Source organism: Cyrtonyx montezumae, unplaced genomic scaffold, assembly GCF_038088225.1.
Source record: "Cyrtonyx montezumae isolate F1298 unplaced genomic scaffold, pur_monq_1.0 scaffold_3, whole genome shotgun sequence".
In the NCBI taxonomy this organism is placed as follows: Eukaryota; Metazoa; Chordata; class Aves; order Galliformes; family Odontophoridae; genus Cyrtonyx; species Cyrtonyx montezumae.
Window position 1 is genome coordinate 1,493,658 of NW_027072034.1, and position 26,761 is coordinate 1,520,418.

Here is a 26,761-nt window from a genome sequence, read left to right on the forward strand (position 1 = left end):
GGCTTGCAGTCTTGGGCTCAAGTTGCTCTGCAGATTTTCTAGGTGCGCAGCAACCCGTTTCAACATACTATTTGCAGTTTTTACCATCCCACAGTACGTTTTATTTTTTTAAGACGTTCTTCCCTTTCCATTGGACTTGCAGCTGACGAGCACTTGCTTCAGTAGTTGGGACCCACAGCGTGAGCCTTGGAGGTAAGATCACAGCACCTGCTGTTTTTCAACAAGCTGTCCTCACTGAATGTGCAAGCAGTTGAACTGAACAGGAAATTGTGGTTGCCATGAAGAAGTATGAGTTTGGTTTGAGTATGAAGCATTTTCCAGTTGTCTTGCTCAGAGCCTTTATAAGAACCTTCAGGATATTGGGTGGGTATAGTTGAGTAGTTTTTGAGTAGGGTGGTTGTCTTTGAACATAGTTTGGTGGGATTAGTTGGTAGGATGGGAAGGAGTAAGCTGTTTTAACGGATCCCTTTAAAAGGGTAATTCTAATTCCAGAGATGAAGAACACCAGTTCATAAACCTAGCGTATTTCAGCTGGTTTTGTTTACACTGTACTCTGCTGCCTGTGAGAACATCCATTACAGGCTGTTACAAATGTAATTTTGCTCTCCAGAGAATAAATCAAACTGATAAATGAATTCGGAGCCTGACTGTATTAGGGATTTCTGCTTAAAAAAAAAAAAAAAACAAAAAAACCAGTAATATGGAGTGATCCTGACAATGTATCTGCCTTTTAATATCTTGATTGTTGAAGTTGGTCAGACTTGTCTTGTGACTTCTCTGGGCAGCTTGGGCAGTAGACAAACTTTGACTTGAAAGTGTCTACAGAAGTGCTATTGAGAACAGAAACATTTGGGCTTATATTTTTGCTCTGTAAGAGCTGTAGACTTGTGTTTTTGTCTGGTTCCTCAGTATGAACAATCTGAACGCTGTAAACTGACCCTTAAGCCTGTGAGCAACTTGACTTTTCAAACAAATGTGAGCAGCTGAACAGTTCAAACAAACGGGACATTTCTTTGTTAACTTAGATGGTTCCATTGGTTGAGTGACCCTTCACTGCTGCAGATACTGAGTGAAGATTACCTCCAGTAAATGGAAGATGAGACAGTATGGCCAGAGGTGGAGAGAGTGCTCCGCAAATGGCAGTTGGATTGCCTTGATAGAAATAGGCCACGCCTTGATGCCTCTTGTTTGGAGAAAGTCCAATATGAAGCAATTCATCCTTCCAAGATGGCTTCAGAAAGGCTGTGGGGGCCTGGGGATGTGGCTCTCCTGGGCAGACAGGAGGAGGGGAAGTCCCCTCCGTGATGGGAAACTCCAACAAGATGTGAATGCTAGAGCCAGGAGGGACTGGGAAGTACCTGCCTGCCTGCTGGTAGCTGCAGCGGGGATTTCTGTTTCGGTCCTGACTCCGAGGTCTGGCTTTATTTTTTTAAGGAAAATGCTCACATGTTAGGTCAGAAAAAGGAGCAGGGGTTGTGTTATGCTGTGTTTTTTAAATCTGTTTCCTCAGTTGAATCTAGTGGGTTTGGACTGAATACCGCTACAGTTATTATTAATAATGTCCTCTGTACAACTTGTGATATTTGAACAAGTCTAGTGGTATTTGTTCTTCCTCCCTGCTCACAAAACCTATTAACCATGCCATCGCATCGTATTATGCCACCATTTTTTTTAATCCTACTACCTTCTGATTACAGTTATGAGCAACCTAAAACTCAGCTTTGTGAAGCAGAGCTAACTTTATAGAGCTCCTATAGTAAAAACATTTTTTAAGTATGAAAGAACTTCAGAAAGAAATTGAGTCATGTGAAGGGGAAGAGATCAAGTACATTCAGAAATGTAGCTGATTTTCATACTCTTATCCCTTTATGCAAAGCAGCAGACTGCAGTAAAATGCTGATACAAAATGTAAAATGCTTATCAAAATGAAAAATATGTATGAAGAAAATTTGAAATGCATCCAGAATCCTGAATTCAGCTATGCTGTAGGGTGCGTTGGTTGCTCTGTGTATCTTTTCAGTCACCAAAGGGGAAAGATGCAGAACAAAGAACAAATTGCGTGGGAGATTGCACTGGTTGAGCTCAGACTGTTTGGAAGTTGCTCATTGTGATGGGCTACTGGCAAGTGTTAATTATCAATGAGTGGAGCTTCCAGTGCAGAGGCAGAGCCCATATGAAGGAATGAGTGAGATGAGTGGAGGGTGCTAGGGACTCAGGGAGCACAACAAAAAGCCAAGGGAAAGTTCAGACTGGATATTAGAAAAATTTCTTCTCAGAAAGAGTGATCAGACACTGGCACAGGCTGCCCAGGGAGGTGGTAGAGTCACCAACCCTCGAGGAATTCAAGAACCATGTAGATTTGGCACTGAGGTACATGATTTAGTGGACAATATGGGTTGTAGGTAGAATGTTGGATTAGATGGTTTTATATGTCTTTCCAACCTTAATGATTCTATGGTTTCATGATAAGATATAGTTCAGAGGGAATGGACACAAGAGGAGTCTGCTTCCATCTGCTCCACTTGCTGCTGCAGATGCATGCTCAGTAAATTCAGGTGGAATCAGTCAGATCCAGATACATATTGGTAATTTGTATCTAAAATAAGATATACATTTACTTTTCACAACGGGAATGTATTTTTAATATTTTCCTTGCACAGAGGAACTGCTTTCCTGCCAGTGAGCTGGAAATACCAGCTGTGGTCTCCTTGTCTTGTGTCAGACGCAGCTCTTGCAGGCCATCTGGAACTGAGTCAGGACTTTGTGACCAGACCTTCTGTCGTGGGTTTGTGGTATGACTACCTTACAGGAGCAGGAAGAGAGGCTTGTAACTGCTCCACGGTTTTGTGCCTTGTCTGACACCCTGGTCATGGTGGGCAGGCATAAGGTAACTCCTTGTACCTGGCATAGTGGGTGAAGGTGAGGCCAGGCAGATCAGGGCTTTCCATGACAAATAGGAAATCTGCTGAATGACTGAAGTTGTTTCTCAGCATAGCTTGGGTTAAAAAAAGCTTTGGGGAAAAAAGAAAAAAGAAAAAGGGAAGAAAAGAATCCCACAGAGCTTTCAGGAGTCAGAATGTTCCTATTTTTATGGGTGTTTTGTTTTTACTTATAAGATAGCTAGGCTGTGTTGGCAAAGGGATAGAAAAGACAAGTGACTAACGAAAAAATGTAAAATCTTCTAGATCAACATTTTTATTTTTAAGAAAAAATCTGCAGGCTCTGATGTAGAAAACATACACATATATTGCATCTCCCTGGAGTGACACAGAAGGACAGCATTTATGGATTCACAGCTCAGTGTCCTCATGCCTTAATTTCCATGAAGGACGAGCACTCCCTACTGCTGGGTGACATACTGGGAGGAGTTCTCTGTTCCTCTACAAGCCCTGTGGATTTTTCCTTCCTAAGGCATGTTGGTTCATATTTGATTTAGGATTCAGGCACTTTATAAAACAGAACATTAAGACAATAACTCATGGAGCATCACCGAGTTTCTTTCTAAACACTGATAAATGTCTTTTCTCTGTGCTTCTTCAAATTCGGTGTGAAATAAAATATTTGAAGCCCAACAATCCCAGCACCTGTATACACAGGTGAATTTGCTGTTGTAGGTGCTCATTTTTTTAAATACCTTTGAGGCAGAGATTGTCATTTATTGTGGGCTGAATTGTGAATTCCTAACAAATATCAGGGATATTTGTTATTTTGTCAAGTATTTCCTACAGCTTCAGAATAATTCCTGTTTGTATTCCAAATGGCGATTTAAACAGTAAAACCTTATCCTGATTGAAACCACTGTGAAAACTTGAATAAACTATACTGAATAAATTATACTGAAGTATGTTTTTACCTTAGGATTTGTAATTTAGTTCAGCATTGTTCAGGAAACTGAAAAAAAACCTCTTATATATGTTTTAATCTATAGCTACTTCACTATTCCTGGAATGTTCAGGAAATGGATACTTAGGAACATGGTGTAGTGGGCAGTACTGGTGGTAGGTGGACTTGATGATCTCAGTGGTCTTTTCCAACCTTAATGATTCTGTAATTCTATGAATCTATTTAAATAGACACTAAGTGAATGATTTGAAAAATTAACTTTTTTAATGACCCCCCTCAGCTCTTCAAATATATCACAATTCTTGTTGGTATGTAAGAAATGCATCTAAATGGTACCTAGTTCAAAACCTGATGGTGTTTGCTGATGCTATCCATCACGGGGAGTAGCTGACAAGTTGAATAACTGAGAAGTAAGGAAGGAAGTGCAGAGAGTTGCTGATTCTGGTTTTTATCATACATCACTAGCTGAGAAAAAACTGTCTCAAATAAATTCTAGGCAATCTGGCTGGATGCTGTAACTCCGGTCTACAGTAGAAGACACCAATGGGACTGCTTTTTTAAGCTAGAGTTGCTACCATAAATAATCACAACTCCAAACTGGCAGTAATTCTGGAGAAATTTAGTGGTAACACTGCTGTGCTACTTGACTGTGGATGTATTATGGATCACCCTGCTGGTGCAGGGATACAAGCACTTTGTTTTAATCAGAGCTTTAACTATAATGATAGGTACTAACAAATATATGATAAACACGCATGATAATAACACATACAAAGAACACGAAGCTACACTGAAGGAAAAACTCTTTTGAATTATGCAAAAGAAAATGTTTTGTTGATTGTCAACAATATGGTTTTGCTTCTGTCATTTTAGTTGTAGGGGTTCTTTTTGGCCAGTGAATGCAAGAGGAAACTTTAAAATTGAGGAAGTTCCAGGCAATGCTGTTGTTGTTATAACATTGATTCTTCTTTCAGCGTGAGATCCACTGAGTAATTTCTCTTTTTCTCACTCCCTAATGAGGCCAAAGATGTCAACACTTTTCTCCAGAAGAAAAACATTTAGAAGAGCCTAACTCATAAATCTCTTGTCTCCTCCTTGGTCCTTCCATACTGTAGAAGACACAGTGACTGAGATACATGATTTGAACAAAAATGCATAAAAAGGGATGGTAGCAGTGTCAGGGGATGTATGGACCTGTGTGCAGAACCTCATGAGAAAAAGATAGAGGGAAATATTTCTGTGAGGCATGTCAAATTGGTAACATTCCCCTGAGCAAATAGGAATGAGAAGTGTCTTAAAGATGCAAGAACAGGACCAATAACAAATATGTTCAAGATAGTCCCTATTTCCTTAGATCTGGTGCTTCAGATCTATCTTGAGCTTCTGGGCAGCTCTAGGGGTACATCTTTTATTTGTACCTGCTTTTGGCATTGTTCAGGGTGGGCTGTACATGAGAAGGTTACTGGTCACGCCTCTGAAATTGGCTGTAAAAGCAAGAGCTGGGAAAGCACTCTGCAACCCTTATGGAAGGCCAGACATTTGGAAGCTGAATTTGTGGATGGGGCAAGGAAAAGGGCTGGAGCTGGAGCTTTGAGCTGCAGTAAGGTAAATTACACAATTTTGAGCATGGGAGTTGGGGAGAGCGTGATCTTCTGCTTCCCCATACAATTCTAACAGCTGTATTTTGCAAGAGCAAAATTCTTGGTGTTACATCAATGTCAAAAATAAGTTTGAAGAAATGAAGGCAGAACAAGAAGGGAAATTCTGTGGAAGGGGAAACATACATAATCTTTTATCTGATCACTCTCCAGCTGCTTAGGAGGGATTGTATTATTAACAAAGTACTAGTGCATTAACAAAATAAAGCACAAAAATCACAGGTATGTTGATTCTGAGTACTTAAGTCTATGTTTGTGAAATGTAATGCTGCAATAGTGGGCTTATGCTGTCCGGCAAATAGGAACATCACCCAGTTTTCATCCTCCAATATTACTTTTGCTCCTCTCTTAGCTCCTCAACAGCTCTTCCCTACAAAGAAGCTGTTCCAGCTTGTTCATATTGCTCTTCATATCCACATATTCTCCTTCGATTTTATATTATTCTCTGCATTTTTTCTCTGCATCTGTCTTGCACTGATTTTGCAAACTGTTTGGATCAGAGATGTGTACCATCTTCTTGCAGTACCTTGTGGATTACCAGTAACTGGGTCATTTACCTAGAGCCCTCTTGATGAGGTGCCCAAGAGATTTCAGTTTGCACTGAGGACAGTGAGGTGCTGAAAGTGTTTGACCTCTAGAAGCAAATTACCCTGCACTTGGCAGATAAAATGAGAAGGAAAATATTGCACCTGATCTCCCACACAGTTTTTGAGAAGCATTTTACATTTCTGTGTGCACAAATATGATTTACTTGTAATGATCTAAGCAAGGTACACAGCTTACATGCAGTAAGGAAGCTTTTTAAAAATGTATTTGCTCATTTTCTGTCACTGTTTAATGCTTTGGATTTTATAGCTCCTTTTCTTTCTTGATTTGTGTTTGTTATGGTTTACTGCTTGAACACCTTCAGTAATGATGGTGTTCAATTTTAATTTTAATTTTGTATAACTCAATTGTGCTTTGGAACAGACAGTTGTGGCACCTCCATCACCCAAGTACAACTAATCTGTGGGTGATGTGAAACAAGTTCTGCTCTTGAGATCAGAGTCATTCAATTCCTGCTAAATGTAGTCTCGTTTGCAAGAGAGTGGGCCATATTAGCCTAAAAAGGATATCAGAAGGGCTCACTGCAGCAAAAACCCTCATCCTGCTGTATATTATTAGTATAAACAGATGTAAAAATACATGCTACTATTAGAATTCTCTATTAAACAGATCAAATATAATCAAGAAAATTCCAGGTTATTATGTCAGTGATCATTTTAGCTATAGGTTATAAAACTCTGCAAAAGCAGTTGTCATCATCCTGTGGTCCTTCTTACCTAGTACACTACATGACAGTCTTGGCACTATTAAAAATTACACTGCAAATTGTACTGCTTGATAAAATGACTGGTCATCTTGCAGTGGAATATGGATTTTCTTGCTGATAGCACTGCAGTATTTGCATGTATCCAGGTGCTTCTTATCCAGTCCAAATACAGCAAAAACATGTACATAAAAAACTAGTAGAGAGGAAAAAAAGACAGGAAAGTGATCAGCGAAGTGAAGGAGGAAGACTATGGATCTCAAGTTGATCACATATATATAAACCACATTACCAGTGGACCACAAGAGTTTCTCATTGGAAAATAGGACAAAATAAAGCCATTTAGTTTGGGTTGAAAGGGATCAATCCCTTTGCTGCAGGCACGGCTGCCACCCAGCAGTTCAGACTGCCCAGGGCTCCTGGCCTTGAATTCCTCAAGGACAACGCATCCAGTGCTTTTCTGGGAAGCCTGTACCAGTGCCACACCACTCTCTGAGTAGAGAATTTCTGCCTAACATCTAACCTAAATGTCCTTCCCTTTAGCTTAAAGCCATTCCCCCTTCTCCTGTCAATTATCAGATTGTATATAAAGTTGGTCCATCTGGAAGGGAGCTTGGAAGGGAGTTGGAAGGGAGCTTGTAGGCTCCCTTCAAAAACTGGAAGGCCACAAATAGGTCTCACCAGAGCCTTCTCTTCCCCATACTGAACAAGCCAAATTCCCTCAACCATTCTTCATAGGAGAGGAGCTGCAGCCCTGTGAAAGACAACAATTGTTTTTTTTCTCATGGCTCAGTGCTTACTTTCTGAGGCATTATTTGCAGTATGGCTCTGAGTTATCTAGGAAGGGAGTGGTTGGTGTCACCATGTGGTGGCAGGCATCACTTCCTGTACAGTTTTACATTTGAAAGCATTTCTTTGGAGGTGTTTGCCTTTGAAAGGGAGTGCTCAGGAGTATTTACTGGTGGAAGATCTGGCCTGTGACCAAATAACTAGTATGGGAGATGGTGGGATAATACCACTGTACCCTGTGAAGGCAAGATACAATTAGACATCTCCCTGATCCCTCTTATCTGCTTGCAAGGCCCGGAAGACGGGTACAAAGAAATTTCTGCTGAGATCCAGAAGCCAGAGTTGTCACTCCAAAAAGAGCTGACTTCACCACTTTGGACTATAATTTTGTACTGTTGTTAAGAAGTATGAAAAGAAGAAGTAATCGTCAACCAAACAACACAACCTCCAATGACCCAATGACGTATAACTACTGGAAATCAGCATCTGATGAGCTATGTTGGAATCCCTGTGGTGGCTATCTCTCTTGCTTTCTACAAAGAATCCTTGCTTTTTTTTCCTATCTCTTTTCTATCACCCATCTTCCCTTTCCCATCTCACTAAGAAACTAGAATTTATAATAAACTGTTCAGACTAACATTTAACCCTTTGTGTCTTAATCTCACTGTTGGATATGCATATCTCAAAAGAACCTCCTTTCCTTCCTACTGGTTGGAGTGAGACAAGCCCTCTGATCATCTTCCTGTCCCTTTCCTGGACCTGCTCCAACAACTCCCCATCCTTTTTTTCCAGACCTGGATGCAGTACTCCAGATGCAGTCTCACAAGTGTAGAGTAGGAGACAATCTCTTCTCTCTCCCTGCTAGCCACCCCTCTTTTGATTCAGCTCAGGATGCAGTTGGCATTCCGGGCTACAAGTGCACACTGCTGGCATGTTTCAAGCTTTTCATCCGACAGAATACCCAAGTCCTTTCCTTCAGTAGTGCTCTCAATGAGTTCTTCTCCCAGTCTGTACACATACCTGGGATTCCCTCAATCCAAATGAAGCACTTTGCACTTGGCTTTGTTGAGTTTTATGGGCCCACGCAGCTTGATGTAATCTACAAACTTGCTGAGAGTGCACTCAATTCCACTGTCTATGTCACTGACAAAGATATGAAAAAACACTAGACCCAGGATGGACCCATGTTGTCACCAGTCATCAGCCTCCACCTAGTCCTCTGACTAGTACAGATTCAGCCTCATCAGGTGGTCTTAAACTTGCTCTTATCTTAGAGTGGGAAGGATTTTGCTCCCCAAACTCCCATGTGGAGGTCCAGGGACATAAGAGACATGTAGAGCCTGACTGCCATTGAAGACTGAGGCAAAGAACTTCAAGATAGTCATTGAAAATATGGTTGTTATAATCGCTTCCAATAAGTATTACAATAGCAATCATCAGTCACATTCATTGTGCTGAAAACTTCACAGACACTTGAGGGCCCTGCAAGCAATTGCCTTGGATTATAATGCATATCTATACTTATAGAAGTTGCTCTGAATAAACAGATATTTATCTGGGAGCTGTATCTAAAATCACAAAGTTGAGGCAGCTAAAGCATGATACTACAGGGTATACAGTAGACAAAAGGACAACTACGTGAAATTGCCTTTGGGCAATTTCAAACACACTTTCATAGTATTCTTCACTCAGAAGGAATCAGTGCACAAGTTCAAGAGTATTAAATCTGAAGGTCATATATGCTGTGCACAGCTCTGTGTGTTTGTAGAGGGCTTCAGCAAATCTGTCACTTTTTAATTCTTCCACAAAAATCTTTCTATAAAGCCTGGAACCTGGCAGCCAGAATGCATTGGTGTTTTCAATCTGGCACTGTGGTATTTTTGAATTTCTTTTCTGATTTTATTTTATTTTATTTAAACACTGCAACTACAGCCAGTCATTTCCAAGATTAGCTCATGTTTCCATTGCATTCTATTTAAATAGTTGCTTGGTTAATTAATACTTAAAGAGACATAGGACACTAGAGTCACTCTCACAAACGCAGAACTGTCTGTCTCCTGAAAGGTTTTCTCTGTGATGTGAGGGATGGTAGGTGAAGTAAAAAGTAGTTGGGTAGGTATAGTGTGCATCTTCTGGCAGTGTGGTGAAGAATGTGACAAACAGAAGCAAACTTTAAATTTCCAGGTGCCATTTTTAACAACCAAAATAAGTCCAATCTCATCCTTCATCCTGGCTTCAAGGCAGGGAAAGACATGACATTTTTCTCCCGCCATGTGTTCTTGAAGCAATGCCAACCTTGGACACCTCAATGGGCAAGTCCCTATACTCTCCCCACAGCCAGAGCAAGGGTCAGCTGAACGCCAGAGCTTTAGGAGTAGGTTGAGGGAGCACTCAAGCTGTGGCAAATCATGTTTCCAAAGGGAGAATTACAAGGAACAGCATAACTTTGTTCACTTTTTTCCATGACAAAGAAAAGTTAGGGGCAGGATTGAATTCCATTGAAGTGGTTATAAAAAAAGCAGTTGGGATTTTGAGCAGGGCTTGGCAAAACAACAGCAGTGGCATGAGTTTATGTCTCAGATAGTCAGGGCTTTAATCCATTGCTCAGTTTCAGGATGCAGAGAGGTTTTCGGCTATGGAGAACTGCTCTGAGAATTCTGATCCAAACTGCTAACTCAGGAAAAAAAAAAAAAGATTTTTCCATAATGAAAATCCCTCTTTTTTTGTGATGCTTCCAAGCCCAAGGAAGCACCCCATGAGCACACGTGCTTTCCTCTTGCAGACCTGCACCTCAGAGAGACGAAGCATGGAGTCGACAGCACACTTCTCAGAGGAGGAGATGGCGGAGCTCCGCGAGGCCTTCAGCAAAGCGGGTGAGTGCGAGAGGCCACGAGTGTGAAACTCTCTGGTGGCTTTTTGCTGGTAAGCTGACTGGCTGTGGTGAAACGAGCTCCCAGCGGTGCTGATCTGCTGTGTCACAAACCACAGAGAGTCCTGCCTGCCCTGCAGGACTGCTTACTACGGAAGAATGATTGGGAAGGGAATAGATTTTTATTGAAATGCAAATTGAGTACCACTTCTGGGGAGGAGAGGCCTGGAAAGGAAATCATGCAAATGGCTACAAAATTTGTAATCCCTTCCCTGTGACCTCTTAAGCCCTGGTTATTTTTCAAAAAATGTGTTTCCTTTGCAAGGTTTGAAAGTCTCCTCTGCTTTTTTTCTCTTAAAGTCATGCAGATCTGACACTGCACATCCAAATTCTAAGAAGGCCTCATGTTTCTCACTGCTCACTTACTTTTACCATCAGATCTGTCAGCCTCGCTGGGCTGCATGTTGACTAGTTGTCCTTCCTGCTTCAGGCAGTGATGCTTTCATTTCTGAGCACACGGCAGTCCAGGCTGGGAACCTGAAACACTGGGGCATGGGGTGTGCCCAAAACAAAGGCTGGAAGGATGCTCTTATTCCTCTTCCAGATGTTTCCCTCTCCAAATCCGGACTCTTTTCATGACTTCAGAGATATCAGATGCTTTCTGCAACCTGTATTAATCTGAGCTCAGCCCTTTTTGCAGCATGCAGCAAGTGGTGGCTGGCTCACCACGCAGGAAATTGACGCCCGTTTCTTTGAAATCACCTTATCCTCTGCTCCGGGGAAAGAGACTGCAGAACAAGAAACTCACAGATCTATACAAAGTGAATACAAAAAAAAAGTAACCATTTAGAATGATATGCATGTAATACTATATATAAATATTGCTTTATAACAGAAGATCTCCATTCAATAGAATCAGTTTCTCTTCTTATTTGTGGACATTTTCACAAACTGGTAGGGAAGAAAGAGCTATTTAAACCATGTTACTCCTACAATCCTCCCCTGTCCATGTCAGCACTGTCCCAGAGGAACATGCATGTTTAAGCATGACCATGTGTATTTCCATGTCTCTAAACTCATGACTTCTGACATTAGATGTAAAAAGAGGCAAAAATCACAAGTTACACTTCTGAATATATGCAGGTGTAAGGTGTATAGAACCATAGAATCATAGAATCACCAAGGTTGTTAGAGACCTCCAAGATCATCCCGTCCAACCATCCCTATCACCAGTATTTCCCCCCCTAAACCATGACCCTTAGAACAATATCTAAACATGAACACAGGCAGACTCAATATTGCATCAAATCCATTTTCTTCACTGCTCTCTAGACAGGATAGTCTTTCCATAGATCCTTTACATGTCTGTCTGTATGTCAACTGTATATATCTAATCATAGCTTCGTTATGATACTATTACATGTCTAAAACATGTAAACTCATCACTGTGAATTTTTGTTTGTTAAATGGTGACTGTAATTTTTTGTGGGGTGTAAATGCCACCACAGTGGTTGAAAATAATGTACTTCTGAATAACAGATCTTTTTATGTAACGTACATTTCCTCAGGTGAAATATAAACAGCAGTCCTCGTGTGCAGAACATTTCATTCAAGTGATGGAAAATCTTAAATGTTCATTTTAACCTTTGCAGATATCAGTGGGAATGGCTTCATCAGCGCCAATGATTTAACGGATGTGTTGAAGGCAGCCAACCTCCCTCTCCCAGGATATAAGGCCAGAGAGCTCGTTCAGAATTTGACAACCACAGAGGATGGCAGGATCAGTTTTGATGAATTTATTTCAGTAAGTGGAATGTTATTTCAGAAAATAAATACAGAAGAAAATAAAAAGCATACCAGCATACCAATATCTTAAGAAATAGAAGCAGTTGGGATTTTTTAATTCATTATATCTTCAGAGTGTATCATTTCCACAGAAATAGCCTTTTCTGTCGGTGAATATTTGTTTTTCCCAAATATGTTCTCCTTATCTGTGATGCTCAGATAATGGCGGTCCCTGGGGCACAGGAGAGCCATGATCACATCATTTCACCAAGGTGTTCCCCAGTGGTAAAGACGAGAGCAAGATGTAACTGAACTAGAAACCCTGTAGTTAACTGGGACACATTAAATGAGCGTAGCTGCGTATTGCATAGACTTAATATCTTTCAGTTTGGTTAATGCAGCAGGATGAAATGTTTTGGTTATTAAGTTGTGAAAAAATGCTATGGCTAGATGTCTATAAGAAATTTCAATAACTGTTTCTTTCTCTGGTCTGAACTGGGACAAAATGCTAAAATAGTGGGATTTCTGTTGGGGTGGAGAAACAGATTTTTGCTTGCCTTTTTCTCAAACTGAAACTTTCAAAGGTGCTCCTCCTGCAGACTTCATCTCCATGGTTTCATGCCATAGATATTTCTGTTATTGAACTGGTCTTTGTTCATGGCTTTGAACATATCAGAGCAAGTACACAAACTTACCCCTTACCCACGAAATAACACACAAGCTGTACTTCTCCCCATGTAAAAGAGAGGACGTGTCTCATGGCCAAAGAGCTCATGGTTTTAGCTTGCTTTAATTCTCTGAAAATATAAAATTTTCTCTTCTGCTTGAAAGATTTTCCAAAACCTGAAGAGCGACGATGTTGCTAAATCATTCCGAAAACAAATCAACAAAAAGGAGGGGATCTGTGCTATTGGTGGGACATCAGAGCAGTCCAGTGCTGGCACACAGCACTCTTACTCAGGTAAATACAGGGATTCCGTGCTGGTAACAACCAGTCAATGTCTCCATCTGTAAATCTGAAAACAATTGCTTTTGTAGAGTCTTTTCCCCATTAACATTTGTAAGTAAAATGATGGTAAATTTGTTACATGGCAAATGGATGGGTTTGTTTTTGTGTCCACAGAGGAAGAGAAGTATGCCTTTGTCAACTGGATTAATAAAGCCCTTGAGAAGGACCCTGACTGTAAACATGTGGTCCCAATGAACCCAGAAACAGATGATCTCTTCCAGGCAGTCGGTGATGGCATAGTGCTTTGGTAAATAATAATTCTCTTTAAAAAGTTAACGCTTCTTTCACGTTCAATGAGAATTTTTCCTTGTCTCCAGACCTTGCCAATGAAAGAAAGTCAGTGAAATTTGCCCTCAGTAGTTACTTTTTTCTACTTTTTTTCATGGACTTTGGGGTTTCATATGAATCAGAGTAAGATAATGAATGCTTTCATGGGAATTTCCACAAAGTAAACTTCTTGTACAACTTTACATGATGGTATTTTTGCCCCACGTTTATAGTGTGTTTGGCATGTGATGCAAAATAATTACACAAATATTGTGTGTATGAGTGCACATGTAAAAGACAAAGAATGACTGTGTTTGCTTAGTAACCCTCCAGCCCTTGGACTTTTCATGCAATGTAGTGACAAAAGCTCTATCTGCTACATGTCATTACTAGTCTATCTCTTGTTGTATTTTGTTTTATTTTCAGTAAGATGATCAACTTTTCAGTCCCAGATACCATTGATGAGAGAACCATCAACAAGAAGAAACTCACACCCTTCACCATACAGGTACAAAAATGTAACGGGATTCCTTGCTTTTCCACATATAGGATGCTCCAATATAAATGCTTTGAGCAAAGGCTGTACTTCATTCTGCCCAGCACAATCAGCCAAAGTCGTTTGTGGCAAACTTAAATGCTCAGATTCACGTGGTCAAGAAGATTTATATTTCTGTTTCTTCTTAAGTGTTTGAGTAATTGGACTAATCAAATGTTGTATTTGCACTTAAACCAGTGTATAAATGTTTACCAGGTCAAAGCTTGGGATGACTTTATGGTAGATACCATATGAATGCAAGAGCAACTAGATATGGTGAAAAATTCTAGGTGAAGCAACTCTCAGAAAGCTGCAACCCATCCTCCCAGGTCACCCAGACACTGAAGCTGAATTCCCAACTGCTGTGTTGTAGTCTGATGTCCTCACCCAAATATCAGCTGTGATCCAGGCAGCACTGTGGAGTGCAATGTGCCTGAGATGAAACAAGAGCTTTTGCTTGTCCTTTACAATCTGTGTTTTTTCACCTTGAAAACTGACTCCTTTCTTTATTTCTATCATCTGCAAATATATATGATTTAAAAAATGGACAGAAAATAATCTTTCACCTATTTAAAGTTTATTACGTTTCTCACACAGCAGTACGTAGAGATATACTTTTATATGAACAACATCTATATAACTGGGTACAGAATATAAATAGATATATGGAATGGATGTGAACCTAACCCAGTTTAGTCCTCAGCTACTCTGATTAGATGGAACATTAGCCAGGCTCAAGTAAGCTCAGAAGCCATTAAATTGGATTTTTATGCTGTATACCACATTTTTCAGTTATAATCGTTTTGGTCAGCAGCATCGCTTAGTGATGCAGCCCAGATCAATCCCTGTCACATGTAGACATGATTTGATCAATACAGCTTCCACTTTAACTTAACCCTTTTACAGCTGTCTGGTGGAGAAAAGATAATTAATTTGAAATGCTCCAATTTTTCCAGCTTACGAGAATTTACACCGTGTCTCTCCCTGTGTTTTATATCTAATCAAATCTATCTGTCACGCCAGCAGCAGTGAAATTTGAAAATTGCAGATCTGTGTGAAAAATGGTATTTGCCAGGCTTTTTCATCTGTTTTACTTGCCCTGTTTATCAAGCCTCCTTTTTGAGTAATTGTGGACTTATGGCTCAGGTTTACATACATCCTTTGTTTTAAATGAGAAGGAAATGGTGAAGGAGTATAACATACCTGAAATATCACTTTTTTTCCTGCCCCTCACTGTGAATTACATAAACCCTTTGCTTCCCCTGAACACTCCCAGCCCTGGATTCCACACCCCAGTGCTCAAAAAGAAAATAATGAGGCCTGAACAGTTCTGTCCATGGTTGAATCGGAAAGTTAAAAATACAACAGGTTTATTAATACTGATTTCTCTGACCATATGCTTTTTGTATGCTTTGCCAACTAGCAATTTATTTGTAGGTTGGGTATTAGGGCTTTTCCATAGAGTTGTGTTCCTGTACCCTCAGCTCTCCATTATTACATCATTCAGAAGTTTTCTTCCCTAGGAAAATCTGAACCTGGCCCTGAACTCTGCTTCAGCCATTGGGTGCCATGTTGTTAACATTGGAGCTGAAGACTTAAAGGAAGGCAAACCTTATCTGGTTTTGGGCCTTTTATGGCAAGTCATCAAAATTGGACTCTTTGCTGACATTGAAATCAGCAGGAATGAAGGTATGTGTGGCTTTGGGTTTCAGTGCTCTGTTGTTATCATGAAGCAGTCTTCTCAGCACAACTATTTTAAAAACTGTCTTAACTCAATATTTTATTTATGCCATTGTCTCCTGTCTTCTTGACTGCTTTCTTTTCCCTTGCTCTCCACAAGTTCTGTCACTCCAAACTCCAAGGCTGTGTGTAGGGTTGTTTTTGCAGAGCCAATTTCATGCTCACTGGGTTGGGAATGATGGTCCACATCCAGGTGTATGAGTGTTTTGGCACTTCAGTCAACACAAAATTAATCCTCTCTAAACCTGGGATCAGGGAAATGCTACACTGCATTTCATTCTTTTGGTGAAATCAGTACCAAACATCTTCTTTTCTTTGGAAAACTTGGTTTATATAGTCATGGAATAATTCTGTCTGGAGGTCCTTTGGTCTGGCCATCCAACCACCTGCTTACAGCAGGACCAGCCTCAAGGTTGATAAAACTGCTGAAGGTGTTTTCTGATGCTATGTGGGCAACCTATTACAGTTCTTAGTCACTCTCACTGTAGTGTTTTGTGTTTTATTTTTTCTTAAATCTGATCAGAATTTCCCTCCCTCCAACTTGTGACTGCAGCTTCTTGTCTTCTTGCTTGTCCCTGTACAGATGGGGAAACTACAGCTTCATCCCCTCTGGGATTGTTAAAGACTGCTTCCCCTCTTTGGCAGCTTCCAGGCTGAACAAACCCAGTTTTCTCAACCTATTCTAATGTATCATGTACTCCAGCCACCATCTTGGCTGGTGTCTTTCTGTTTAACTCACTGCAGTCATCGTTGTCTCTTGTACTGTGCACACAGTACTAAGATGTGTCTCACCAGTACCAAAGTTATCCATGAACTTGCTTCATTGGGAGGCCTTGCATTTGTGGATGCAGTCCACGCAGCATCTCTTCTTGATGCTGTGTTTGATAGCTTGCTCAGCCTGAAGTGGCACTACTTTCCTCCTGTTACCATGCAGATTTCACCTTCACTGCTTCACCCCTTGTACCTTCTAACCCTTTCATAACCAGAAAGGTCAATTTCTAGAATTCCCAGTTCCCATTCCTTTGTTGTGGAACGATGATGGTGAAGCTGGTCACCTTACAGGGCTTAGTGGCTCCCTTCCCATAATGGTATATTTTCCTTTATTTCTCATCTCAGACTTCATTTTGTCAGGGTAGACAGGCCGTTATCATTTTGATTTCTTTTTCAGGCTCTCTCTTTCTTTGATAGCCTTCCTCCACAGCTGTTCCAGGTGAAATTTCTCCTTTTTAAATATGGACACTGTATTCCCAGAGAGCTCTCATGACCAGATAGTATCAAGTTAGTAACACATCCCAACTTCTATGGGAAATACCTGGGATGGACTAATATCACGTTTGTTTTTCCCTTGCTCGTGTCACATGGTAGTTCAGATTAGTTCAGAAGACATCTAATACACTCAGGTTGTTCTCATCCTCTGTTAGTAATAAGAAGCTTCTAGCTAATAGCAGGTATTCATATTAATTCCCCAGTGAGTGTCTTTCAACAGGGAACTATTGAATTTCACTTCATTTTTGTTACTGAGTACCATCCCGTTCTTCCTGTCTGACTTCCTCATTATGCACTGTACTATGCCACCTAGTGAACATCATCATCTTTTTTTTTGCACATTGCTAGTGTATGTGAAAAAAAAAGAAGAAAACATTAATCCAAAAATTAGTCTATGATCAACACAATGATAATCCCTCCTTCAGCTGGCTTCTTTATCTGAGGAGCCTGCTCCAGTCTTGATCTCATTCTGTAGCAAATTATCTTTTCCTCATATCTAATCAGAATTTTCCTGTTACAACATTTGCCTGTTGCCTATCATCCTGGTGGTCTGTTTTGTCTGTTTGCTTGTTTTTTAAGGTATACAGTGAACAAGCAAATAATGCAGTGTGTGGCATTCTCTTTTTTTTTTCTTCTTCTTTTTTTTTTGTACCTACTTAGCCTTGATTGCTCTTCTGAGAGAAGGAGAGAGTCTGGAAGATCTGATGAGGTTGTCTCCAGAGGAACTGCTGCTGAGGTGGGCAAACTATCACCTGGAGAATGCGGGATGCAACAAGGTCAACAACTTCAGCTCAGATATCAAGGTATGAAGAACACTGACCAACTGCAGAACAGTTGCTCCACACCTAAAGCCATGTCACCCAAAGAAGGATTGTGTACTCACTACATGTCCCTAAATTACTCTAGATTTTGGTTTGGAGAAGGCTATCCAGACTATCCTACCCAGAGGTATAACTGGGTGTGGGGAAGAGGATGGAGATCTTCCCATTCCTCCATTTCTTTTAGTACAACATAGGAAAAGTCACTTAGCATGACTTAAAGGACATGCAGAAAAAAGCACCAGGGAAGACAACAGGAGAGTTTGAGAGTGACACAGCTTTATAATTTTCTATTGTAAAAGATTATTGGTGCAGTGGAATGATGGTAATCTTAGAATACCAGTGGAAAGGGAAGAGTGTGGATTCTTTTTCATCTTTCTGTAGGCTGCCTGAGAGAGCAACTAAATACTAATTAAAGATAAGCTACACTTGCCATGTTTACAGTTGGAAAATAAGGTACACATTTTCCTCTTGGAGGCCAAGAGTTGAGTCTCTATGGTCATTCTTGAATTAAGTGTGTCCCTCCACTTCAATTCTGGTATAAACACCCACCTTCCAGATACAGTGGGTATAAAGAAGTTTTGGGGATAGAATAGGCAATAAATGGTATTTGTCATACAATAAGTAATAAAAATTAAAAGAAAATGAGGTCACGTACTTTACATTTTTGTGGAAAATTTGTTTGATTAAGCACTCAAGTCCTTCTACACTAACATGAAGTCTTGTTTCCAGTTCTTTGAGTTATTTTTAGAATTAGGTTAATATTTTCCACACATGGATACAACTTTCACAAAAACATGTTAATTTCTTGTCTTGTCCCTGCCCTTTTGCCTTAAAAAAATGCTGATTCTGTTGTTTTCAACTTTTGTCCTAGAAAGTTATGCTTTCTCTTCTATAACTGTTCCAGCGTTTCTTTGAAATCTGCTTTAAACCTCTGCTTTCTCCTTCTGCATTTTCTTTTATTAAATGCTCATCAGCCTGACTTCTACAGCATTATAAAGGTATACATTTTCTTATCTCTAATTTGATGTTCATATTGAGTCAATTCTTACATCTATTGTTGCTGTCCTTTTTATAAGTGCAACATAGCATTTTGCCTCATGCTTTTACCTTTCGGTAGTGTAAGCATATTGACTTAGGGAAGAAGTGGATCTGGCAAACACAGCATTAAATGGGGATTGTTAAGTGCTTCTAGCTTTAGTAATTTAATTATGTAGTCCAATGATTGATGTAAAAAAAAGAAGCATGTGTGCACATTGTTCGAAAGAGCGCTGGCACGCAAAATCTGGGCTTTAGATGTAATTTTTCTCCCTTTAATTTCTCTGTCTGTCACAGGACTCAAGAGCTTATTACCATTTGCTGAACCAAGTTGCCCCCAAGGGAGATGAAGAAGGCATTCCAGCTATTACTATTGACATGTCAGGATTAAGGGTAAGATGAGATGAGTTCAGAGTGAATGCCAATATTTTCCGTCTGCTACTTGCATTGCTGGTCAACACAAAGTTGTGCCAAGATAACAGAACAAGAAAACTCAGTGTAGCAACATGGTTGTATGTTTCAGAAATCAAATCTGAATAAATAAATGACGTGTTTTGCTTTTCATTAGATATTCAGGGAATCAGGGAACAGTTTGGGTTGGAAAAGAACTTAAAGATCATCTAGTTCAGCCATAATGCCACGGGCAAGACACCTCCTGCTAGGGCAAATTGCTCAAAGCCCCATCCAGCATCCCTTGAACCACAATGGATAAACTACTAACACGTAGCAAGTATATTTAAATGGATTTACTTGGGAATTCATCCAACCCTTCCCCTTTCATGTTACGTATAACTAAAATAAACATGGCAAGATGGCTAGATTGTAGGTAAAGCACATCTGAAGCTTTGGTCTACACACAGTTCTGGGCTGTAGGGTAATGCTGATTGGCTCCATCTCTGTTTTTATCTGGTACAGGAGAAGGACGATGTGCAGCGTGCGGAGTGCATGCTGCAGCAGGCAGAGCGGCTGGGATGCCGGCAGTTCGTTACAGCCACTGATGTTGTTCGGGGGAACCCAAAGCTAAACTTGGCATTCATTGCCAACTTGTTTAACAAGTACCCTGCCCTGCATAAGCCAGAGAACCAGGACATCGACTGGAGCTCCATAGAAGGTAAGGAAAATGCACATGAAGAATGCTTCCGGCCATCTATGCCACAGTATCCCCAGATCTGAGTGCACGATACGTTAAAGATGAAACTGTCTGTGGGATGTCTGAATCTCCATGGACTATTGAGAATGCTTCTTAGCGTGAAATTATAGTTGATCCGGGGTTCAGGTCATAATTCAGGTCATAATTTAAGAATCTGATCTTATATAAACCTAATACCTGCCCGCTCAGGGCTGGGGTCAGGACCATCAATGTGTATACCATTTGCTGAGCTTCATAACCTTCTGTTTGCCCTGTGCTCTGGATCTGGAGTCCCAACAGCCTCACTTCTTGCAGTACTTTGGCTCTGAGGGAGGTGGTGATTCTTGAAGAATAATCACTTGAAAATTCCTCTCTCAGCTCTCATGTTCTAAACCCTCTTAAAGATGCTGCTCAATGAAAGCTTTCAACTTCTAATCTTCTGAGGCATCATCCATAGCCCCATCATTAAACAAGGCATCAGGAAGTGTATTTTTCCTTACTTTTTGTCACTGTTTAAATTTTTTTGTTTATTTATTTTCCTTTGGTGCTCAGAGATAGCGCACAAAAACCTGAATTGAAAATATCTAAATTGTTTCTGGGGAGGTCTAATTCTCTCTGCACAACAGTTGTTCAAAGATTTTAGGAGAAGGCAGCCCACTATTTGTTTTTGTGTGCAGTGTATCTAGTCAATCAGTTGTGTAATTGTGTACAGCAAATAAAAAACCTGTCCAAAACAGTTCAAGACTGTTAATCTTTTGAGATTCTAAGCTTTACAGTGCGAATTGGCAAAGTACTTAATCATCTAAGAAAATACATGGTGTCTATGAGGTCAGTGGGACCAGAATAATGATTGGTTGAGCATGTACTTAAACGCTGGAATGAATGGAAGTGCTCTGTCTGTTATTTATTCACCATCTGTTGCTCTTACAAAGAGATACTCAGAATAAATCCATATTTTCAATTATTTTTAAATTTCTCAAATGCTTCATAATGAAATTGTGCATGCTAGAGCACAGGCTGTTGAATTCTTGAAGGCATTTCAAGGCCAATCTACCCAAACACTATAATATCTAGGGCCCAAAGAAATATTACGTGCACTGTGCTCTCTTATTTCTCTTGTCAGCCAGTGTCTCATTCTGCTTATGGTTCAGAGCACTGTAAATTCTGAGTTACTGTTTCATCACAATACACTTATCTTACTGGAGTGTTGTGGTGTGCAGGCCTGTTGATTGATAGATCTGTTGTTTTAGGTGAGACAAGGGAAGAGAGGACTTTCAGGAACTGGATGAACTCGCTGGGTGTTACACCACGTGTAAATCACTTATATAGGTAAGGAGAGGCACTTGCACTTTCTTCAGACAATAAATGCAGCCAGGAAATTGTTTACAGAGAACATAAAAGAACTTTTAGACTTTATAAGAATATGCATGTACGGTCCAAAAGTGTGTATATACACACATATATATAGGAAACCAAGTTTACTAATGGTTCAGCTGGTTACCTTTCTTTATTTCTTTGGTCAGTGATCTGTCTTTTTTGTTGTTTTCAGCGACCTGTCAGATGCCTTGGTTATCTTCCAGCTCTATGAGAAGATCAAAGTGCCAGTAGACTGGAACAGAGTGAACAAACCACCATATCCTAAACTGGGTGGCAACATGAAAAAGGTACAGAAAGCAGGAATAGCTTCAGCAGCAACGCCTTACCCTCAAAGAATATCTGCAGTATTTCAAGCAACAATAGCAGCACTCATGTTGCTCTCAAATCCCAAGTACAGCACATCACCTGATTTTGTCTAGTCAGTGTCTGAATAATTTTTCATCCTGAAAAGGAAATGTGTTTGACTCACATTAGCTCCGTTGACAAGTGAATAGGATTGCTAACATCAAAAAGACGTGACACCTTTTGTATCAATATTTGAAAACTGTATTTGCAGACCACTTTTGCTACTGCTTTAGTCACCAACTATAATGTATCTTCAGCATGAGTCATGTGGCACCAGCTTAATTGCTGCTGTCTGGACCACTGCCCTCTACATCAAATGAAGACAGTGATGATGAGCATTCTTGACCAGGTGCCTCAAGAGCCGATTACAGAGTTGCTGCTAAATACACAGCTTTCTCCCAGCTGTCTGGATGAATACCTCCATCCAGTTAGGGCAGGGTGATTAATCGACCTGAAATATTGGCAGGGACATTGATCCTTTGTCTCAGTGCAGTGCCATGTCGCTGGAGGTACTTACAAGCTACAGATTCACATTTCCCAGGGTAATATGTTTTATGAGCCCTGATGATGAAGTATAACATTTCCTTCTAGGCTGACTCTTATCTAAGTATCTTTGGGATGGTGCTGGCCGCTGGTAGTCAAATATTATCTATATTATCTGTATTATCTGTCAGAAAGGAGAAACCAGTTTGCCCAGGAGGATATGGGCTAAGTGATCCAAAGAATGTACAGTAGCAGTGGATGTCTTGTCAGCCACTTCTTTCTTTCCATATTTTTGAGACATATTAACTGACTCTGTCATTAACAGCTTGAAAATTGCAACTACGCAGTTGAACTTGGAAAAAACCAAGCCAAATTCTCCCTTGTTGGCATTGCTGGACAAGATCTGAATGAAGGAAACCGTACACTTACATTGGCCTTGATCTGGCAGTTGATGAGGAGGTATGGCAGTCAAATGCAAGCTAAGGAGTGTATACACCACTGGCATAGTAGTAGTTTCCAGATGCTATTAACAAGAATGATTTACAGGCTACAGCTTTTTCTTTCATCTGTTTACACATAGATGCAGAGACAGAGTAACCTAGTTAGGGACGTGATCATGAAGCACATTATCTTGTGGCCAAGGCCATTACCTTCAATTCATGCGGAAGATTGTCACTATCCATATAGCATGAATGAATGTTCATGGCATGGAAGAGAGAAAAACAAGATGAAACATCTCTGGTGCTGGAAAGAATGTCCTGGAAACAAAGAACTGATGCAGAAATTTTATGATCACTACCTGGAGCAGATGCAGCTCTGTAGCTCTTCCCACTTTAACTTCTGTGTGTCTGTGTTTAAAACTCCATAATAAGGTGTGAAGTGACCTGATGGCTAGGAGCTGAATACAGACTACATTCTGCAACTTGTAAGTTTATCAGGTGATCAATACAGGGAGGTGATGATTACTTGCCATCAGTTTGGAATGTCTTTCCAGCATGTATGCTGTCATATAAGCAAAACGTTTCAGGTCTGTGTTTATGCAGAAGGTCAATTTTATAAGAGAACAACTATCTTCTGCCTATAAAGTCAGTGATAATTTTTCAAAACAATAAGAGACTGAGTCACTTGCATTGAGATCTCAGGAGAGGGACCTTTCAGGCATTTTAAGAATCAAAATCTTTTGACGCTCCCAAAGCAATGATTAGGGAATTGGGGGTGAATGAGAACCATTAGATTAATTAGCATGTTATAATGTAATACATATATTTTCTGAGTGTGTGGGGAGTGGGGAGATATTGGGTCTAAGAGATCTATTGGGTTTGTCCAAGTCAGGCTACGCATGTACAGAATGGTTCTGAGGTTATGGTAGACTTAGAACAAAAGTGGATATTCTGGCTTTCCTCTTAAGGTACACTCTGAGTATCCTGGAAGATATTGGTGGTGGAGAAAAGGTGAATGATGAAATCATTGTCAGCTGGGTCAATGAAACGCTGACTGCAGCCGGCAAGGATTCAACCATCTCCAGTTTCAAGGTACAGATTTTTGTTAGAAGTTTGTGCTCAGGAATCTGTTAGGCAGTGTGTCTGTGTGTGTTATACACGTGGTGTGAATACAGGCATCTGTATGCATATACTCACACACTGCATTGTGATACAGTTGAGTACAGTGTTTAGTTACTTTTCAGTCCCTTTTAAAGGCATTTTCAGATATGTAGATTTTATTCAAGGGCCTTGGTTATGAAAAGGTAACATCAAAGTATGGAGCAGGGATGATAACTGGAATTAGGCAAGAACTACTGTGTAGTTGACTATTAAACAACAACAGTTAGAAATGACAGTGTTAAAAACAGCAGTACATTTCCAATCTGGTAGTACCGTTCAGGATTGGAGATCTGTTTTGCAAGGTACACGGAGATACTCCAATTCCAGAGAGCTTCCAGTTTCCTTAATATATTCTCACTGCCCAAGCTGGAAAGCATGCAATGGATGTAAACTATAAGTCTGCACCAGCTGAAGCCCCCTGTCACTCCCCATGAGCAGATTTGCATCATGAGGTTTCCACCCAGCAAACCCAGAACACCATCTTGTGATTTAATACTGTCTCGTATATTCACAAACAAACAAACAACAGTGAAAGGTTTCTGAGTCTGCCTTAGATGAAAAATCATGCTGAGCAGCACTTTGTAAAGATCTCAATGGTAAATGAGCTGCCATTGCTCTGGAGCCCAAACTCTGGCTTTGTAAGAGATAAGTTTTCCTGTTCTTGAATCTAATTGTGTTTTTCATTCATGCAGGATGGCAAAATCAGCACCAGCATGCCAGTCCTTGACCTCATTGATGCAATTCAACCTGGATCAATCAAATACGACCTCCTGAAAACAGAGGACCTTAACGATGAGGAGAAGCTAAATAATGCTAAGTATGTTTATGCCAAGTGACACAACTCCATTAACTCTGTGCTCAGCCTTGCCTGAAACCACTCTGCTATCATTCTCATCTTGCACATCCTCTGCTGAAAACCTCCAGAGTTAAAAGCATGAAGGCTAGAAGTTAGGCAGTAAAAAAGGCTATCATTGGAAATGAAGTGTATAATGTCACAGTTCCTGCTTTATAATTCATTTCATGGGATCAAGATCACTTGGCTTCCCAAGCTCCTATTTTGGCTTATTACATTTAAAACTCTTTTGGAGATAGGGAATAAGGCCTACAGTCCTAAGCCAGGAAAACCAGTAACTAGATGTCATGATACCTTGTTAGTCAAATGCAGGTGGTATAAGGACATATTTAAGGCAGAAAGGAGGGGAGACAGGATTCATGCCCCCAAAACAGCAGTCTTTCTGGAGTGCAAATGATTTCCTAGCAGGAAGCCATCTTGAGAGCATCATCCCCTGTCCATTCAGAGTTACGTGGATCACCTCCTATCCTCTTAGCAGTTTAGCTTCTCCTTTGCTATGTGGCAGCTACAAAAGAGAAAAGGATAACTGCAAGGCAATCACAGCTGCAAATATTTATTATACAGACTTTTCCCACTGTTCTTTTATTCTCTCGTTCCCTACCATCTGTTCCTTTCTTGCTGTCCTCTATGTGATCCTCCCTGTACTCCATTTTTTCATCCCTCAGCTCATTTTTTCCTCTGATTTTTTTCCCACCTTTCTTTCCCCCATGAGTGTTACTCAGTGTTTGTAAGGGGATTTCACAGATGTATGTGCTCTGCATTGGAAAAAACCCGAGATTTTTCTAGCATTTTTCTGGAAAAGATGGAGAGAAGATACATACCCACAGGAGATGAGCCAGTAGTCCTGCAGTGGCACACTGAACAGGGGATAGAAAGGTCAGATCACAAATTTTGGGTAGGACTCAAGCAGAAGTCCTTGAACACTGATTTCCAACAACACTGATGTCTATCACCACCAGCCTCGTGCTTTCCTTCCTTGTGAGTTTATTTATGTAAAAAGATTGAGCAGCAGCAAGAGAAGGAGCAAGGCCAGTGTTGTTAGGATAATCTTTCAAGATCTGAGAGACTAAATGTATTGCAGACAAGTTTAACCTGTACTGCAGGTAATCAGTGCTCTAACCATGAGAGAACATTAGAATCATAGAAATCATAGACTGATTTGAGTTGTAATGGACCCTCAAAGGCCATCTAGTCCAACTCCCCTGCCATCAACAGGGGCACCTACAGTTAGATCAGGTGCTCACACTATCTTATTACAAGATATTTAGTGTTTTACAAACATGGATCTCATATTCCTATAGAACGGTTTGATTTTGGTGAACCACTAAGAAAGTTCCCAACCTACTCTGGTACTGATCATGAAAAATCTTCTTAACAAAGGGAATATTAACACTACTACACTTATTTATTTCTTTGTGTTGTTGTTGTTTTTTTTTCTCCACTTGCAATGCAGATATGCCATCTCCATGGCAAGAAAAATTGGAGCAAGGGTCTATGCCCTTCCAGAAGACCTGGTTGAAGTAAAACCCAAAATGGTTATGACAGTGTTTGCTTGCCTTATGGGGAAAGGAATGAAGAAAGTTTAAAGCACAAGAGACTTGCACTGATGCCTGGTATTCACCCTTCTGATTCCCTCAAACTGGATGCTCTTCTCTGTATCAAGGAAACATGCAGGGTGCTCATGCTTGTAAGGCATGAATATTATACATGGTGCCAGATCATACAAAAGTCGTGTATCCAGAAAATGTTTTCTTTCAAACAGAAATATATGCTTGATTTCTTTGCCTTACTTTCCACTTTGCTAGATATAACCATTTCACACTCCTGAATAAGTTTTCCAGGTGGCCTATACATAACCTCCAAGCAATGGGCACCAGGATTATATGGCAGAGGTCACCTGGAGATCTTTGTGGACATATAGATGGCTTTTAGGAGTATGAAATGTTGTATAGTGCTTTTGCCTGAAAATGTCTTCACGCTTCTGGCAGTGTTGCTGCCGTACTTCCTTCAGTTTGCACCAGGGGTTGCAAAACGGGTTTCCTCGACC

General features: G+C 40.4%; 1 protein-coding gene across 1 annotated transcript; it reads left to right on the top strand.

Annotated features, from left to right (window-relative positions):
* Positions 1-2: 2 nt before the first annotated feature.
* Positions 3-26,503, top strand: LCP1 (lymphocyte cytosolic protein 1). Its single transcript, XM_065743932.1, has 16 exons — positions 3-192; positions 10,382-10,472; positions 12,121-12,272; positions 13,085-13,214; positions 13,377-13,509; positions 13,956-14,037; positions 15,588-15,753; positions 17,731-17,873; positions 19,224-19,319; positions 19,842-20,037; positions 21,306-21,384; positions 21,605-21,719; positions 22,586-22,719; positions 23,669-23,792; positions 24,554-24,678; positions 26,168-26,503. The coding sequence occupies exons 2-16, from the start codon at positions 10,406-10,408 to the stop codon at positions 26,298-26,300; spliced, it is 1,875 nt and encodes a 624-aa protein (XP_065600004.1). The 5' UTR covers positions 3-192; positions 10,382-10,405; the 3' UTR covers positions 26,301-26,503.
* The last annotated feature ends 258 nt before the right edge of the window (positions 26,504-26,761 follow it).